General features: G+C 44.6%; 1 protein-coding gene across 2 annotated transcripts in view; it reads right to left on the minus strand.

Moving 5' to 3' along the window:
• Positions 1 to 18,689, minus strand: part of sima (similar) — a 31,167-nt gene that overhangs the window by 2,789 nt on the left and 9,689 nt on the right. For both annotated transcript variants that reach the window (XM_066745437.1, XM_066745438.1), the window contains exons 5-13: positions 18,422 to 18,660; positions 18,231 to 18,337; positions 15,344 to 15,491; positions 2,717 to 3,281; positions 2,417 to 2,627; positions 1,973 to 2,331; positions 1,655 to 1,893; positions 1,363 to 1,517; positions 827 to 1,293 (exon numbers count right to left, since the gene is read on the minus strand). In XM_066745437.1, coding sequence (XP_066601534.1) covers positions 827 to 1,293; positions 1,363 to 1,517; positions 1,655 to 1,893; positions 1,973 to 2,331; positions 2,417 to 2,627; positions 2,717 to 3,281; positions 15,344 to 15,491; positions 18,231 to 18,337; positions 18,422 to 18,660 — 2,490 coding nt within the window. The remainder of the gene's footprint in view (positions 1 to 826; positions 1,294 to 1,362; positions 1,518 to 1,654; positions 1,894 to 1,972; positions 2,332 to 2,416; positions 2,628 to 2,716; positions 3,282 to 15,343; positions 15,492 to 18,230; positions 18,338 to 18,421; positions 18,661 to 18,689) is intronic.

Below are 18,689 nucleotides of genomic sequence, written 5' to 3' on the forward strand. Positions count from 1 at the left end.
TAGAGGAGTTTAAAGAGGAATCGAGAAACGCAGCAGATATAAAAGGTGATTCGATGTTTCATGTTTAATGTATTTCGACAAATATTTAATCAACAATTTCATATACTATGCATTGTGTACATAACGGGACGCTAAAGAATCGGACGCGATGACTAAGACCTAAACACAAGGTAACTCTCACTGAACGAGTCTCATCTTTCGCAACACAGCATAATTCGGCATGAACGTCGATACTTGACTAAAAATCTTTTCCCCTCGTTCGAAACCCTCGTGTGTACACTCCATATATTATCTCAAACCTCGCTTTATCCACACATCCATATACGTCAATATGTTCTACAGTCGTGTCTACACCTCCGTCCGCCCCCACCCTTCTCACTCGTACAGTTTCAATCCTCTTCTCCTTTCAATACTCGTAGACGAGAAAGAGATGCCTATCGAGAAAGGAGTAGAGCTCTGTGCAAATGAAACTGTATAAGCTCGAGGGTGGTGAGAGCTACAAGAGCACAAGTTGATCTCGCAGATCCATCGTAAGACTTTGTAAACCGCATCCCGATCGACGATAACTTTTTCAAGAGTCACGCGAGACGCATTTCGTCTTTGGAGGTTTAACGAAAGAGGGAAGGCGACAGAAAACGCAGGAAAGAAAACTTCTAATCTCGTCCTCTCGGCGTAATCGTCGATCGTGCTTTCTCCGGAATTGCCGCTCGTGAAAATGCGAAAAATCGGCAAATTGAGAGGGATCCACGGGCACGCTGACTCACGTGCCCGCGATCGTGGTCTTCGTGGAATTTGGCTTTGCTAAGCAAACATAGCCCGCACTCACGTCGCAGCCGGAAACCAGCAGGTTCATTAGGACGCTGTTGGACGGTGAATTTTGTTGCTGCGACTGTAGTTCCATCCTCAGAGGGCTGCTGGCTTCATTGACAGTGTTGCTTCCGTTAAGGAGATGCTTTCCATCTGGCTCGCGAGGATCTACCGTAATATCTCGTTTCACCTCGCTCGACGAGCGATCGTTTCGTGGTTCGCAGTGCTGTGACACGATGGAACGCAACATCTCGACTCCGTTGCCATTGGCCGATGCCTTGTTCGTCGCGCTGCGACGAGAGCCGTGGCTCTTCCCGTACAAAGTTCCATTATTAAAAGTGATCCCTTTGCCAGTGGACGACAAGGCGACTCCGCCGTCGCATCTCATGCGTTTGTTCACGCTGCTGTTCGGATGGTCGGTCGATGAAGCGTGAATGCGTTTATTGGCTCTTTCGGTTTTCCACCGACCAGACTGGATCGCTGTGTCTATCGAGAATTGAGAATGAAGCAAGATCAGTGGGCCACGTCGAAGGAGGAATCGCAACTAATACTCACTACTCTTCCTACATATCTGACCCAGAACCTGCATCGGATTCACCAGACCTCCGCCATGATCGTTGTACCTTCTAGAGGCTATTTGATCGGTTCTCAGCAGTTGTGCCAAACTAGAATCATTCGACCTGCTCGTCGCAACCTTTTCTTCCGTGTACCTGAAGGACCAAGGAGAGAGAGAGAGAGAGAGAGAGAGAGAGAGAGAGAGAGAGAGAGAGAGAGAGAGAATGAGGAATCGGTATAGGTTTTCGAGCATAAATAATTGTGTTACTATACGAGGAAGGAAGGATCGTACCATTTCGACTGCTTCTCCATTGGTTGAGTTGGTCCCCACATGACCATATCGTCGCTGATCAAGAGCTCCAGAGCTTCATCCTGGTCGGACATGGGAATGTAGGGGGCCCTCAGGGCAAGCTCGTCATCGGCAAGCCCATCGCCAATTCCCAGCATCAGCATTTCATCCTCCGAGAGGGTACCCTCGCCACCACTCCCTTCCGTAGGGCTGCTCAAAGAATCCATACTTCTTTCGGGACTCTGAACAAAGATGAAGGGATTTTTTGTTCGTGAAACCTGAGAAGATATATCCACACAACCTCTTTGTCCCTTCGCCTACCTGTCTATATCCGTTTAAAGGAGAGGAGGAAGAAGTTGGGTCGATGCTACAGGGACTACCAGGTGAGTCACCGTACATGAAGGGATCCCCATCGGACAAACCATCGACCATAATTTTGCTCCTCTGCATAACTGTGGCAGATAGGTCAGAATCTTTCAGCGACTCTGTTAAATCCGTGGAGCGCAGATCGGTGTTCAAGGTAGTGGCACCGGTGGGGCTCAGCAGCGGGCAATAATTGTCATTTCCAAGAATGAATTCGTCGAGCATATCGGTGAAGAAAGGTGTGTCTTCTAGAGGTACGCAAACGTCGCCGGGAGTAGGCGCGAGATGCGTCAGATCTTCCGGCTCGTCCTTCAGCACTAAAAATACAAACGGAGAAACGAGGTTTCGTCTTAATGATCTGCATTTAATGGCAACGCGAAATTGGCTGTTGGCTGTACGAACTGGTAAGGCCTGGTTGATCCTCGCTGAAAGTCAAGAAGCCTTTGTTCATGTCCTTGGTGCGAGGCGCAAAGATGCTGGCAGTGGCAGTTTGCGGGGGTGGTCTGCACAGTGGTTGCTCTTGTTGTTGGACCAGCGGGGCGAACAACTGTCTCGTTACCGCTTGTGGCCTACCACGACGAGCGACGTCATCCAGCTCGATCGCAGGTTTACCCTGAAAACCATTCAACGGGGTTGATCATCTCGCGGTGTGCCAATTATTATCATTACGAGTTTATTTTTGCCTCGACCCGATAGACTCACCTGAAAGATGAATTCTTTCACCTGAGCCGGAGCCCTACGCTCCTGCTCCGATTGGATCCTCGGAGTGTCCTTGCTGGAGTCTTCGAGACAACTCGGATCCGGAAGATGCACCACCAGCGGAACTGCCAAATCTACAGGGTGTTTCGGAACTTTCAGCACAATGTCCACGGGTTTGCGTTGCTCCTGCAGATCTATCGCGTCCAGAAGGGGAGGATAGCTCCGCGCCACCGAATCCAGGACTATCACCGGTCCCGGAAGCTCCTCCTTGTCCTTCAGAGCCAATTCTTGCTCCTTCGGCTCGATCTGCCGGAATATCGACGCAGTCACGGTCAATGGGCGATCCTCCCTCGGTATCTCGGCTACCGCGTTACGGACCACCTCTTCCTCCACGACTTTGCTGCTCCCTCGTCCCGGAGAACGGCCAATATCAACGGCCGCCGCGGGCTTTTGCCCAACGATTTGCTCAAGAATCGTCGTCGATGAGGATTCGCCGAGCGGCTGCTTCAGCGAGTCTCCGACTGCCAGTTGCCGAGCACTGTACACCTCATCCTCGCGCTCCACGCCACTGAAATCAAAAGCATCATTTTGCCACACCTTGGACATTTCCCTAGATGCATCCATCCACTTCTTCTTCGCGCACCCACACTCTCCTCCTCTTTCCTATATTATAGAACCGATTTTCAGGAAAATACCGATCGAGCCTAAGCGCTAGCTGCGGTTCATCGATAATAATGATCGGTCAAAATCAAGAGCGCAAGCTCCATTTTTATTCCAGTGTCGCGCACGGCCCGATGAAAATTCTTTCACTCTTCTATGTACAAGGGTGGGTCTGCGCAGCGTTTACGAATCGAGAATAAAAGATGAAAAGCGAGTTGACCATTTTAAACTCCACACCCCCCCCCCCCTCCATCTCTTTATGGCCCTAATATAATGACGCATCCCACTCCTTTCTTCATCCGCCCGTCTATCGACGGATTATTATCCGCGAGCCGGGCTTCGACCTCACCTTTTACGTAACGTGTCACACACACACACGACGCAGTCCAGTTGGCGCGATTAGATTGTCTAGCTTCGCGCGGCTCACCCACACATTCCCGGCCGAACGATTCTTCGTGAAAATCATCAAACCTCCCATTGGCCTTACGGAAAATTGATATAAGCGCGTCGAGAATGACGCACTTGTTGCAAGCGGAGGCTTATCGCTAAACGCCAGTGGAGAAACGAGTTTATCGCGGCATCATCCGGACTCCTGCGAAACTCTAATATATGCAAAATTAAGAGGTTATCACTGGGCCAAGGCCACACTCGCCTTGTGTTACGCTATTGCTAAGCTAACGTCAGCGAATATCGTTGCTCGAAAAACAAACGTTTTTCCTAATTTCAATTTCATTCGAGCTCTCCCCCCTCCTGTTCTTACGGTGAATTTTCAGAATCAAAGGTCGATCCATGCCACTTTGACACAAGATCGTGAGGCTGCGAGCAGTGAAGAAATAGGGACGGATGAATTTCTACATGAATGAACTCGGTCATTGATCATTTATTTCAATACGCTCTCTTGCGGCCTTGAAACTGATACGTAGATTTGCAAGCGGCAATACAAATCTGGTAGAAACCGAGGCGCGTGTTTTGTAGTTACGCTTTTTACGGACTATTTCGAAGGAGCCTTTTTTCTCTCTCTCTCTCTCTCTCTCTCTCTCTCTCACGTACGAGCGCGCTCTCTCCATCCAGAGTATCGCCCCGTTCACTCCCGGATTTATTCCAGCGCCAAAACTGTGTTAATTGGATGTTATAATTATATGTAAATATCATCGAGAGCGACCTTGGGCCTTGTTCGATAGAAGGCCGATAACCCAACTGACAACTTGCCCCTCTCCCCATCTCTAATTCTATAATATACAACATGAAATCTTTCCTATACAATTCCACGATATTTCTCTCATTCCTTGCGTCATTTCATCTCTTTTAAAAAAAATTCTACTTTATTCGGACAAGAAGCATTTTCCATAAAAGCATGCAATTTTCTGTTTCACCGTCCTCTCTTCTCGTCGATCGACAATCCGTCACAGTTTTTATCGCATTAGCGTCGAGAGAATCGAGCGAGAATCTTAATTAAACGAATACTCGATTGGGTTCGGTAGCAACGCTCTCATAGGCAGAGAAAAAAGACGAGTCTTCTGTCGAGTCAATTGAGGTTATTTTTTTAAACGGAAATACTCGACTCTGGTACCACGTTCCCCCGTTACCTTTTATCTCGACGGTTTATTAAATTTGCCTCGAAACGATTAATAACGAAACACTGCATACATTATATATATATATATAGGCACTATAGGCGTGAAAGACAAGACAGAGAAGCGAGAATGCGTTGCTTTGTACTTAAACGAAATACACGATGAAAAGCTGCTAAAAATTAACGATAGACAGCGCTGCTATCGAGTTTTTCACCTAATTTTTCGTGCACGTATACAACATCACACTCATTTGTGTATATATGTGTATATATATGTATAGAGTTTGCTGGCGAGAAGAAAAACAACTCGAAATATACAGCATCGTAATTAAAAAGTTATTAAGGATTAGAAACGCTTGGATGATGGAGGTTCGACACTAATGACGTACGATAAAAAAGACGAGCTTATGCATGTTCGCATATAGGCTACAACGCACAGCGGTGATGAGAGTGTAAGCGCACACGCGTGTCAGTCTCGTGGCTTTCAGCGATAAATAACTGTTGTAAGAAACGACGATCCGTGATTGATCGTCAATTTAGCGATTACGGTCACGCGTATTGGCCGTGAAAGTCCCATTCGAAGCAACGAGGCTGGGGGGTTAGCCTAAATTTCTAGAGTGGGGAGGATCGCGTGTGGGGGGGGGGGGAGGGGGGAGAGGTCGATTTTAGAGGGAAACGCCGCAGGAGCCCAGCGAATATCAGATGAACGCGAAGGGCCGATCGTAAAATCGGGACGAGTTAGGTGCAGGTTAAATATGCGGCCGGCACCGTTAAAAATAGAATGACGGCCAACAGTTGCTCGTGTTACTTGTGCAATCGCCAAAGCACGTGGGATTCTCGTAGACCCCCACCATGCACCTCTATCCCAACACTACACCGACCACCACCCATCCATCCAACCTTATATCAATCTTTCTCCAAATTTTCACACCCCTATTCCGCGCCCATAAATGTTCGCGCGATAATTTCGCGTAGCGTGCACGTGGCACGCTCGTCAACTAGAATTACCGGGGGGGGGGGGGGGGTGCTCGGTAAAATCACCGAGGCTCCGAGATAAAGCGAGTCAAATTCGAAGTCAGATATACATCGGAGCTTTTGTGAAATTTCGACCAGGAGACGATCTAGATGGAAAATTGGACTATCGATCGAAAGATCCACACAGAGCACGTGCTTCGTTTAATTTTTTCCGATCGCTGTACCGTCGTCACTCGCGCACGCGCCCTTGAAATATTTTCAGGTTAGTATCATCGCGGAACTGCGCGACGAGTCGACTCTTTCTTTCGATGATTTTCTTTTGTAGAAACTATTTTTTGCTCTCCGCGTATGGTAAGAGGATAAGGTAGGGGGGGGGGGGGAGGGGTTATGGAATCACGATTGTTAATTTGTTTTAGGAATACGAGGCCGAAGCATTGCACTCACCACTACCGACTGACATCCCTCTACGTGCATACACGCGCGCTCTTTCGCTTTCTGATTTTCCTCGTGCTTAGCCCCCCTCCCTTCTCTTACAATACTTGTTTTGATCCCATTATGTAATTGACACGACGCGATACCAGAGAGCCGCGTAGCGCTTGTTCATCATCGAGACTTTACCTCTAGTCGAGTCTAGTTAAATCGATCGGTTCATCGATCCGTTTCAACGAAAATAACAATCGACGTTGTAGTACATGTAGAGGGTGGCGCACACGCGCGCGCTCGTTTAGTCTAGAAGCACGAAGGTGAAAAGCTTGGCTCGAGCGAACCACGTTGCAGATATGAGATTCTTGCTCCCAATTCGGGCAAAAGTTTTGCTAAAAATTCATACATCTGTTATATTGGCTCGAGCAGGGATAATGCGATTGCGCAGTCGAGGAAATTAATCGCCACGTAGCCCGTATATGTATATGGTTAAAGTATGCGTCTCCTTCGTGTCGAAAAACCGTTGGACCAATGGACGAGCGATCGATGCAGGAGGAACGCGCTCGATAAATATTCTCGCGTCTCGTAACACGTCGTTGAGACACTCGAAAAAGAGCTCCTAATCTCTATCCTCCTTGCTTACCATTGAAACGGAGAAGAAAAACTCTCCGCTGCTTCCTCCGTTTTTCCGCCAAGAGACTCGTCGGTGTTTACAGAAGCGACTCTCGGCTTGGCCAATATCCGTCGCGGCAAATTCTTTCAACGATGAAAACAAATGGGACGCTATCGAATCATCGGATAACAGCTTAGCAGAGGTCAGTTAAGCGCTGGAGGGGGGACGCGTCCAACGAATTCTTCGTCTTACCATCGTGCGTATGTACCGGCTGATAAGGATTGCGCGACGGAAGGAGAGCGAGCGCGCACGGTTGGAGTGATAATATGCGAGAGAAGCAGCGAATGTAGGTTATCTCGAGGCTAAATTCGAAGTGGATGCATCGGTCGGAAGACCGTTTGACACCTCGACACAACGAGAGACTGCAAGGTATATTTCGGTAGCAGTGTGGCGGCAGGGACGAGCCTTATAAATTTGCTCCGAAATACAAACACACACAGGTTCGATTGGAGAAACAAGACTGTCCCCCCGCCAGTGATTCTCGATGAATGCGTCAACCGCCCCCGTTGCAATAATAATGATTATTGCTCCCGCGATGAGTAGTACGAGTGCAAAAATAAGCACGTGGGTGACTCTCTGGCACAAGCGAGTAAATACGACAAAAGTACAACCACACCGTTGGAAGGAAAACATTCCAACGGCTGTATATTCTCACTGTATAGAATAAACGCGCTGTAAATCCTCCTCTTTCCACTTGTCCGCCTCTCGCTTTATCCATCGACGGTTCAATCGCTCGCGCCGACGAAGAGAGAGAGAGAGAGAGAGAGAGAGAGAAATTGTGCGAGTGCGTGAAAGAAGCAAAGTGTCGACGTTGTTGTTTGTAGACTGGATGGGAGATGGCGCGATCCACGATCGATGATTCCGTGGCTCGACCATGCTCCTCCTTTTGCAGCGCGAACAGTCTTACCGTTCCGTCCGTGACGGATGCTTCTCGAATACTGGACCCCGGGTGTACTATCGACACTCCTCTCCACTTGCCCACACTCTTTTCCGACTCTTTTCCGACTCTTTTTCCCCCGTTATACCCACTCTGTGGAAAAAACCTTTATAGTCGTCACTCGATATCTTGCGCGTCGTTTGGACGCGGGCTTTGCCGAAATTAAAAATATCCACACGCGCACACATGTATATATATATATACACACACACACACACACACAGTAGTGTAGGTAGGGTCGTTGGACTACGACGTTTCATCCATCTCAACTCGAGTTTATCAATCTATTTTGCAGCTTGATCGGAAACGCCTACGCGGAAAACTTGTTAATTTACAGCTGAGCCAGCCTCATTCGAACGATTCAATTATTCGAGCGAGAATAACACTGTGTGCAGTGTATGCAATTTGGCATACCGCGCATACACGCACCTACACACACACACCAAAGCCTACTCCAACGTGATATTTACGCAACCAACCGAAGCGATCCGTCGTCAGTTTTTTCAATCCACCCAATTATAGTCGTTTATTTATCAAACGTCTCCTCGCGTGTCTCCTCGTAAATTTTCTTCAAAACATTGTCCATCAACTTTCTCACGTGTCTCTATGATCCATTCTCCTCGACTCTTTATGTATACATGCGTATATATATATATATATAGCTCAGCGAGAGCCAACACGTTTTTCAATCTCCATGATTGGCCGAAGGAATGCCCGTCTCCCTACGCGGCTGAAAAAAATGATGGAAAAACATCCAACCGAGGTGGCAAAAATTTCACCAGACAATTTAACAACCCCTCTTTTTCTTACGGCGCGAGAAAAGTCAAAATTACGTACGCGTTGCGCGCGCTCTCCGTAGCTTTGGAAAATTTCGTTTGTTCTAGCGCTCTCCGGAGAACTGAATTATCGTTTTATTATCGTTAATTTGCATAGGGGAGAGATACAGCCTCGTGCGAGAATCCGGCATAATTGAGGTTTAATACGGTCAATTAGACGGCACGATTGGTGGATGAAAGATTCTTGCATAAGCGATTTCACGATGGCGAGGCATAATATCTCGAGGCACATGTGACACCAGTGTTATTTGCTCGAGCTTTCGCGGAGACTAGCTGCCGCGTGCGTTTTTATCGTTTCACAAAACGTCCGCTCGCGGAGAGATCATTTTGCTTGCTTCGCGCGTGCTTCCTCCTCGAAATCACATATCTCGATCTCCATAAAACTATCGAGGCCAATAAGTCGATATCGAAACGGCGAGCGTAGCTTGCAAGTTGCAACTGGCACAACACACTGTGACTGCTGGCTGGCTGGCTGGCTGGCTGGCCCGGCACTTCCGATCGTGCTCTCGCTGTGCTTCGCTATGCCAGTTTGGCGAATCAAAGCTTCGATCGGAGGGAGACCCCCTCCACGGCGGGTACCCCCTATTTAACTGCTCCCACCATGCTGCACGCCCCACCACACACGCGCACGCGATTTCGTTCTTCTCCGCTCGTAACGCTGTTACAACTTATATAAATGCTAACATGTGCATATTCCTCTTCATTCAAAGACCTATAGCTGTCTTCGCGATTTATCACACATTTTACCCGATCATTGTCCCATTAGCCATTTCCCTTTTCAACGATTCGAGATTGTGCCAGGTTTTTCGGCGTGATTTTCACCAAGTATCAATTAAATTACGTACGATTTAATTGAAGAATAACGGCGAGCTTTACTCGCTCCTTTTGTCATCTTCTTTATTTCTTTATGCTAACGTGGTTCTCTCGGGAAACGGCCGTTACTATATTGGTCTACGGTTGGAGCAAAGAGCGACTCGATCGTCGCTGTGCACGGCTGGATGAAAGGGAGAATTTTTATCGAATCGAATAAATCTATCGAAGATTATTGCTCCAACGCGTCGACGAGGGATAAGAGCGTTGCACGAATGAGAAGAGACAGAAATGTAATGTTTACGAGGAATTGATGCGAAAGAAAGAGCATCGCGCTCACGTGTCGCTCTATCGTAAGTGCGAAGGACGTCTAATCCAATGTGTATATAGAAATATAGTGGCGCGCTCGGGCAATCTATTATTGCTTCTCGCCTCCAATCGGGAAACAATGGAAAAATCGCCTGTTCGGATGGCGCGGAGCGTCATACAAGTGGGCAACGTGTTTCACGCGCGGCAGAAGGAAAGAGTGTGAAAAATGTTATTGGTAAACAAGCCAGTCATCGCGCGCGCGCGCGCGCGCGTGCGCGTGTTTCTGTCGCGATCACACTGCGTGCTATATATAATATTAGTTTCGAGCGTTCTTGGCGCTTTCGCGGCAATATAAAAACATTATTGAGAGACGCGCGCTGTGTGTACGCATATATCACGCGTGGACAATCGTTTGACGATATAGTGCGCGCGCAATAAGGTGCAATAGGCACTCGTCGCGCAGCAGCACGGCCAGCCGAGCCGAGGCTTTTGCGCGCTTGCACGACCGAGAAGAAATTTTAGCGTTTCGTTTCACGGGGGTGGAAACTGGACGCCTCGGAGGCCGAGAGTAAAAGTGCGGAAAGAGTCGATCGATATAGCCGTTATCGGAACGCGCGGCGCTATTCGCGTGCGAAGGATGCTCCAAGGAGATTGTGTCGAGAGAATAAGAGGGCCGCGCGCGCGATATAAGACGACGGATTGGATAACCTGCCGTTTGTCGCACAGTTGATAAAGCGCGCTGTGTTGGCGCGGTAAATGGTATCGGAGAGCTCGAGCCACGATCACGTGACCGTTCGAGCCGAGGAAGGGTGGCGATAGGCGCGCGCCTTAATTCCGATGCATGGATACATCGTTCGATGGTGGCGCGCGATATAGATTCGCCTTCAAGGACGAGCAATCTCGCTCGATATCGTCCGACGATCGCTCTTTTCTCGCTAATCTCCGTCACTTGCCATTTTTGCCTTGCGTAATCGAGCAAGATGGCGCGCGCGCGCGCGCGACCGCTTGGCCGTTCCAACTGCTCCTCCTCCCCCTCCCTGCATGACAATTGTGTAACGAGCCCGTTGCGCAAGCCGAAGGAGGCGAGAGGGCCAGCTGCCAGAAAAAACTTGCCATCGGTAGAGCCGCGAAAACTCACCGCCATTCCACCAAAATCGAGATGATCGTACAACGGTGATGAGCTGCGGCGCGCGAGACGATCGCGTTCGCGTGGCCCAACGAATCAAAGATCAATTAAGGCGCCAATTTCCGAAAAACGATCGACGGTCGATGCGATCGCTCGGACGCCGTATACTTTCTACAACTTTACGAGCATGTTCGATATGATCGTATCAACCGAAATTCATATATATATATATATATATACTCATACAGCACGCTTGACGCTGCTTATATTAGGTCGATACACATGGACGTACCGATGTTTCCCATTAACTTGGATCCAACGTTACCCAAATTTGCCCCTATAAGAGTTACAAATTGCCCTACGGACACTGAAACTTGGTCGATTGAATAAAATCGATAATCGACGTTCCATCGAGAGCTTTCTTCGTTTAATTTCAATGATCAACTATGACAATTGTGAAACGAGTCCGAGCGTTGTATAATATTTATATAAGGGAGAGGGGAGCTGATGGTTGTACCAGTAGAGCCACTTTGTAACTTGTAATATCGAAAGAATAACAAACGCCTGAAAATGTAACGATTCTATAGATTGCCAACGAATAGAACGAAAGAAGGATGATTTTTATTTGTGAGGCTGACGATAAATTCTCTAGTATATTCTCGGTAGATTGTTTTCTTCAAGTTTTTATTGTACAACGCATGCCGAAGTACTGACACCGAGTGCATGTTCATTGCGCAAAGAATTGTTAAAAGTTGGTGGAAATTGAGATATAAGAGGGAAGAGTCATACATTTGTCATGTTTTCAATTATTATTACAAGTTTACTTGTGCGAACAAAAGATTTGTCACGGGAGATATAATAAGCTGCCAAACACTTTTACAATTTTATTTTACCACCTTGAGTTTTTCCTTTTGCGATGTATAAACTTGAAAAAAAGAAGGAAAATAATATTAAGTTTCTGTTCTACTTTCATGCGTCTGACTCTTTTATTACGTTACGCTACGTACAGCTATGGGTTACAAACTGCTTCGTGTCACATAACGCGTTCCTTTTTCGCACTCTTCTCATTTTCTCCGTGTTATCGTTAACGCTTGTAAAACACACACACAATACTATTATTTCCTCATTAAAGATAGAAAAAATGTTCCCTTGGAATAGATATTAATAAAATTTCTTTTTTTTTTCTTCTTCTTCTTTTTAATATTTCTCAATTGAGTAAATGAGGAAAGATCTGCAGTGGACGAGAAGAAACGATGATATAAGCAGCAGTTTCGTATGCAGGTTGCGTCAAGTTGGCCAAACTTTTATCGATCTTATATAGTTTTATTTGTCGCTTTCACTTTCGTTTGGTCGAGGGTTGGTCCATCTATTTGGAGCAACCCCAATTATATACGTACGTGCGCAGCGAAGAAGGAATGAGAGGAGGAAATTGTGAAGGGTGAGCGCGCAAGGGGCAAGAGTGAACTATAGGAAGGGAGAAAAAAGAGTCGCGCGAGAGCACACACACACACACACACACAAGTGGAAAAAGCGAGAAGGAATTTAAGCGCAAACTCAGCGCAGGCCTAATGCTACTCTATACTACTGATATGACATACTGATATTTCAGGCCCACCGGCCGCCACACGCCATCAATCGACCATTTCTTTTTTTGCGAATGACACGAAAAAATAAACACGTTTCTACCATCTTTCAAAAATTGTTGTAAATCTCGATCCATTGTTCCATTATTGCACCTCTTTTAATTGTTTCGTTATAAGCTCCCGCCATGCACGTGCTCGGCTTAATTAGCAGCGATTTACGTAAAGAGCTCTCAATTTCGAAATTATCCCTGCAGACACGTGTTAATTTATCTCAATGATGAACGACGCAATTGACCAACTATTGTATTTATTTATCCGCAAAGCCAACAAGATTAATAAATCTCGTCTTTTACTTATATCTCAAGCATAACGTGTGGGGAACAATATAAATTTATAGTGAAAGACATGAATGAACGAAGATGCATTGTTAAGGAAAATTCTTAGGGTTTAAAAGATACTGCATTTAATAGGCTTTGTTCTATTAATCGTGTTTTTAAATATCAATCAATCAAGCGCGCAATATTCATTTTGAAAAACAGTATACATATAGTTTACTATAGAGAGAGAATTAAAGAACTTGAGAGATATTTTTTTAAGTAGTACGAGCAAGAAATTGAGTCTACGCATATAGAATTGATAGTGTACTTTGATGAAAGAGAGCAACTGGAGAATAAAATAAATGGGAAAGAATTTGTTTCTAAGGATTCGATGTAAAGAAACGAGCAAAATACCTTAAAGGAAGATGAGCTACCTCTCTCGGTACGAATGCTGCTGTTGGTTAACGTACAACTCTCGGCTCGCTACCAACACACAGTGTACACTACCATCCAATCGGATCAAAACAAAACATTGGAGCCAGTCGACATGCGCCGAGCATTACGAGAGGGAGAGTTTTCTGGCAGCCGGAGATGAAGCAAAGTAAGATAATGGGTTCGCGCAGGGAGCAATAGAAAACGAATGACCCAACCCCATTTATCCAATTGCAATATTCACGGAATATCGTGAGAAAAACTAAGGTCCGACACTATTGTACTTGCTAGCTTTTCCTGCAGAAATCTGAAAGCTTCCCAAAGCAAATATACATATTGCATCTTTGGAAGAGTCAGCAGAAAGTAAACATTAACGACCTGTTTACCAAGTTTCGCGCTTCAAGTTACGCGCGTCGTTATTAGAAGGAAAAGAAAATAATCAATGAATGTGCAAAAAAAACACGAATTTATTCACGTCTTCGCTATCAATATTTGCTTGTGCAAATATATATATAAGTACTACATATCGTATGATTATTATACACATATATATCGCGCGGCCTAACGAGGCACTCTTGGACTTTTGGATCTGCTAATAAAGTGCGAGAGAGATAGCGCAAGACCATCAATCTGTAAACTGCAGCAGAAATGAAGGAAAGATTTGTGCAGTGTCGAGCGAATGCAGGCGCTTCATTCTCGTGGAGAAAAATAGGAGAATTTGCTTTGCACATATTTATGCGAGTATAAGAACGGAGGCGAGAAAGATCAAGTGTCCTATGGTACTTTCAGGAAGTTGGAAGAAATAATGAATATTGGAAGCGAGATTTTCTGTTGGCGCTGCACTGAGCAGTCGGTCGGTCACTCGCGCACAATCGAGTCTCGTATATATTTATCCCTGATAGCACACGAGGTACACGGGGGACATCACCAGGATATGTCTAATGGACGTGCGGATATCCTCGGAGCCTTCTAAGAATATCCTCAAGATATTTGTGATATTGGGGAGCAGGGGGCTTTATGCCTAAAAAGAGAAAGAAATCCAAAGGCAAACGGACGATATAAATATATAGAGGAAACTATTTCTCATTCTTCGCGGAAAGCTCGCACTGTCGATGGTAAATCGAGTCGTTGAGTCCAGATGATGCAACACATCGGCTCTTTCGAGTGTACGGCACGCGAATTCTTCAAAAGCAATCTGTCCGCATCTGAGAATGCTCTTCTAACGAAATTCGAGCTCGTTCTCGCACCAACCGCAAAACCAACGGGAAATACACCAGCCGCTCGAGGAAAAGATAAAATTTAACACAATCATATTTATACAAGCGCGAGCACTATGCAACTTAACATGCTTCAGAATTTTCAAACTTTATATAATTATCACAAAAATATAGTACGCTGACTTACCTTTTTCCTGCTCTGAAAATTTAGTGCACTTTGCAACAAAATTAAAAGCCAAAGAAACATCGATTAGTGCAAACACCTTTTGCAAAGCTTTGCATTTATTTACAAAAAATTATAATTTTCGCAAAAATGTAAAGAAAAAAAAAGAAGAAAAAAACCGTTAGTCGTATCATTTATTGTTCAAACTATTCTACTTGTGTTTCATTAGCGAAAATAAGGAAATACGCGACTTCCGCGTAGATTAACGGACATATTTATCCTATGTAATGTCATGAGTGAATTTCCGATACTTTGTCGAATCGTACAAATTTAAGAGCGTTGTTTGTTACCATAAAATGTCTACAGGGGGGACGAAGCCAAATTAGAACGGTTTCCTGAGTCCCGTGGCTGGTATCGAGCAAAATAATCACTAGGATAATTTTTTTCACTTGAGAAAAAAGTTGTTGCAGTCGTCGATGGTTTAATCACCGGGGGGGAAAAAAGAAGAGAAAACTCGGCCAAGGATAATTTTGACACAGCGGACAAGTTAAGGAACGTGCAAGCTTGAAAAAATGATATCCAATAAAAAATCCTACCTTAAGATGTAATTAACGCAGACCACTGATAAGGGCTTGCGTTGTTTGGAGCAATGAATAAGGGTTGCCTGTGTAACCACCCAAGCGTATCCGCCTCTTCGTCCCAAGAATCTGTACGCCACAGTTTCGCACTGGCCCTTGCTGAACACTGCAACAATATAGAAAGGAACACGATGAAATAGTCTCAATAGTTGCGACACTCTGCGCGCCTGCGAAGCGCATCATGGAGCTAACGCAGAGCTGATGAAACTCTCCATGGTGATTTTCAAATTCGTCGATCGTTCGGTCTCTCGACTTAAGCTATCATCGCTTGCAGCACAATGATTCACAGATTTACTCCACTCGCTTTTCTCGGACTTCCGCGAGATTAATTATAAACTTTCAACAATTGAAATGTATAAGAATAAATATTATATATTCTAGTTAAAAATTAATTTCGTCCTCGTTTCTTTTCTCTTTTTGCTTTCTGTGTATATAATTAAGAGGGGAAGGAAAAATGCGAGTGGATGTAGTACTGAATATCTTAAACCCTGAGGAAGTTGCGTGGGTGATAGCGGGTGCAGTCTCGAGATTATAGTGCGGAGAACATTTGGGTCGCAGGAGTAGAATCCGAGGAAGAGACGGTAACCGAGCTATAGAGGAGAGAGTACCATGGCGCAGAAGCGAAATGGAAGGCTGAAGATGAAGATGAAGCAGTGGCAATGACATTCCTGGCTACTCCACGTGTTACCGATAATAAAAAGGAGCTGTGGTGGTGTGTGGGGCCTGAAAATGGCTGGATCCGCGAAATGGCACCTTAGCGTCATTCCTGGCCTTTGACCCCCTCCTGATTTCCAAAAGAAAGTAAGAGCGGAAAGCACAAAAGTTACGAAATTTCGTCCGATTGCCGGGATCCTTCTCTGAATTACTGCCACGTTGTTAATCCCATGGATGAAACGAGATGTTTCTTTTAAATATATTTCATCTAAATGTTGCTTAATTTTTTTAATTATCATTGCTTTACTCCGCAAAGTTTTTATGGAAGACGTTGAAGATCCGTTTTGTTTTATCACACAGGATACGTTAAGCTCGAACGTTGGTAAGCTCTACTCGAGATTTCGCCAAAGGCAATCCCATGAGTTACGATGAGAGAGAAAGGGGCGGACTGGAGAAAGTAGTCCGCTCGTAAACGTTTGATAAGAGAAGCGGTTGTCCTTGAAATCCCACCCTTCCTGTGTCATTCAACCCTGAGCGTTCACCCACAGCATCTTCTCGATTCTACCGCCCGTTTTACCCAAGCACACGAGATCTCCCATTCACCCACCACCCATCCCCTCCCCCTTCCTGTCTTCCAGACTGTGTGAATCATTTCCTTCCACTTGGGATTTTGCAGCTCTGCACTTTCCTCCAAGTTTCTTTCCTAAGTATATATATTTAAGCCTTAAACGATAGAACTCGATCATCTTGCTCAAAAGTTTTCTTATCATATATATATATATATATATATATAGGGTATATATTTCTAATTCCTGTCCACAGAAAAAGAATATTTTATTGAAATTGCTACTAAAGGATTCAAATTCCATTTTCTTTAATTAATGAACAGATTTTTATCGAATTTAACTTTTATATTTCTCAGTGCAATAATATTGTTTCAGTGATTATAATCTATAATTAAAGTATCAAGGAAAATTAATTTCTTGTAAATTTTTGAGAGGATAGAAATATGTACTTGCTTATTATGCTCTGTATATTATTCAGGGTGTCCCACGAATGATGGCCATGCCAATAATACCATCGGACAGGGAACAAACATCTAAGTAAAAAAGTTGTAAAAACTTTTTTGCTAGCACCCTTGGTTAAAAAGTTATTTGTAATTAAAGATTATCGATTAAAGTAGCTCCTTTCTTAAAGAGGAATATTGTTTCGGTCGCATTATAAAGCCAGAAAGATTCCGTGAATTAGAATACTAAGAAAAACACAGAGCCAAACATCCACTTGAGACTATTGTGAAATGGTGTGTTTATGTTTCGATAGTTTTTACGGCGCTCGCACTCGAAACTGCCGATCGGCCTTCAACCCCTTCAATAGGCTCAAGTGGATGTTTGGCTTTGCGTTTTTCTTAGTAATCTAATTCACAGAATCTTTCTGGCCTTGTATTGCGCGATCAAAATACAATCTTCCTCTTTAAGAAAGGAGCTACTTTAATCGATAATCTTTAATTGCAAATAACTTTTTAACCAAGGGTGCTAGCGAAAAAGTTTTTACAACTTTTTCACTTGGATTTTTGTTCCCTATCCGATGGTAGTATTATTGGCACGTTGCCATCGTACGTGGTACACCCTGTATATATTACTGTTCAAGCGAGCATTTACCCAAACATTCGTTCGATATTTATATATTTTTTTGCAGAGTTTTACGCATTCATTTGGAGTACAGTGATCCGCTATAAACCAATCGATTTATTTAGAAGCGAGAATTTAGGGCGCAGCCAGAAAAAAATGTGAGACAGGCAAGCTACGTTATGGTATTTTAAATATAAAAAAGCTTTTCTGTTTCCTCATGCACCATTACCAACACGGCTGGAGGTATTGGTTGGTATTGTTCGTTCAATTTTTCTCGTGCTGCGATGGTAAAGCAGGTATTCTTACACGATAAAAATCACATTTTTTAAATGTACAATTTATGACCTAACAGGTAAAATAAAATTGTGTGGAAACGATGAAACATCTTGATATGCACTAAATTCCAGTATAATTAGAAAAAACAACTTTTTTGCAGATATCACACGCACATCCTATCTCAGAAGGGCAAGCAGAACGTTCCTCTTTGTATTCGTGTAATAATCGAGTCTTTCCAACGTCGCTATATTTAATTAATGACTAAATATGAAGAAGCGTCTGCTTACAAGATTTGAACGATTTATCCAAAGCAGAATTGTCCAATGCATGATGAAATTCAAAAACTGATTGACCCATTAGTTCATCACTGCTCCAACCAAGATACTCGGCCAATCTGCGAGGAGAAAAATTGGATTTACAGACTCTTCGAGCAATTAAATGCGCAAAGTTTGATGAAAAAATTGATCACTGCGCTTACTTTTCATCGGCGTAAGTAAATTTCATGCCGAGACTATGCTTGGACAAGAAAGTTTGACGGCCCAGAGGTATTTCTATATTACTCGGATGAGGAATGGGGCAACCAACAAGTACGAGTGATATTCCAGAGTCTCGTGTTACGATTTCATCTTCGGATGATTGCTCATCGCTATCGCGCTGCGGGGAGGAGGCTGGATTCGGATCATGGATTTTTGTCAAACGTCCCGTGCAATGAATAACCTGTAAAGAGAAATACAATAAGATAAAAT

The sequence above is a fragment of the Prorops nasuta genome, unplaced genomic scaffold (assembly GCF_024137725.1).
Source record: "Prorops nasuta isolate Cenicafe-Biocafe unplaced genomic scaffold, Cenicafe_Pnas_1.2 PNAS00061, whole genome shotgun sequence".
Classification (NCBI taxonomy): domain Eukaryota; kingdom Metazoa; phylum Arthropoda; class Insecta; order Hymenoptera; family Bethylidae; genus Prorops; species Prorops nasuta.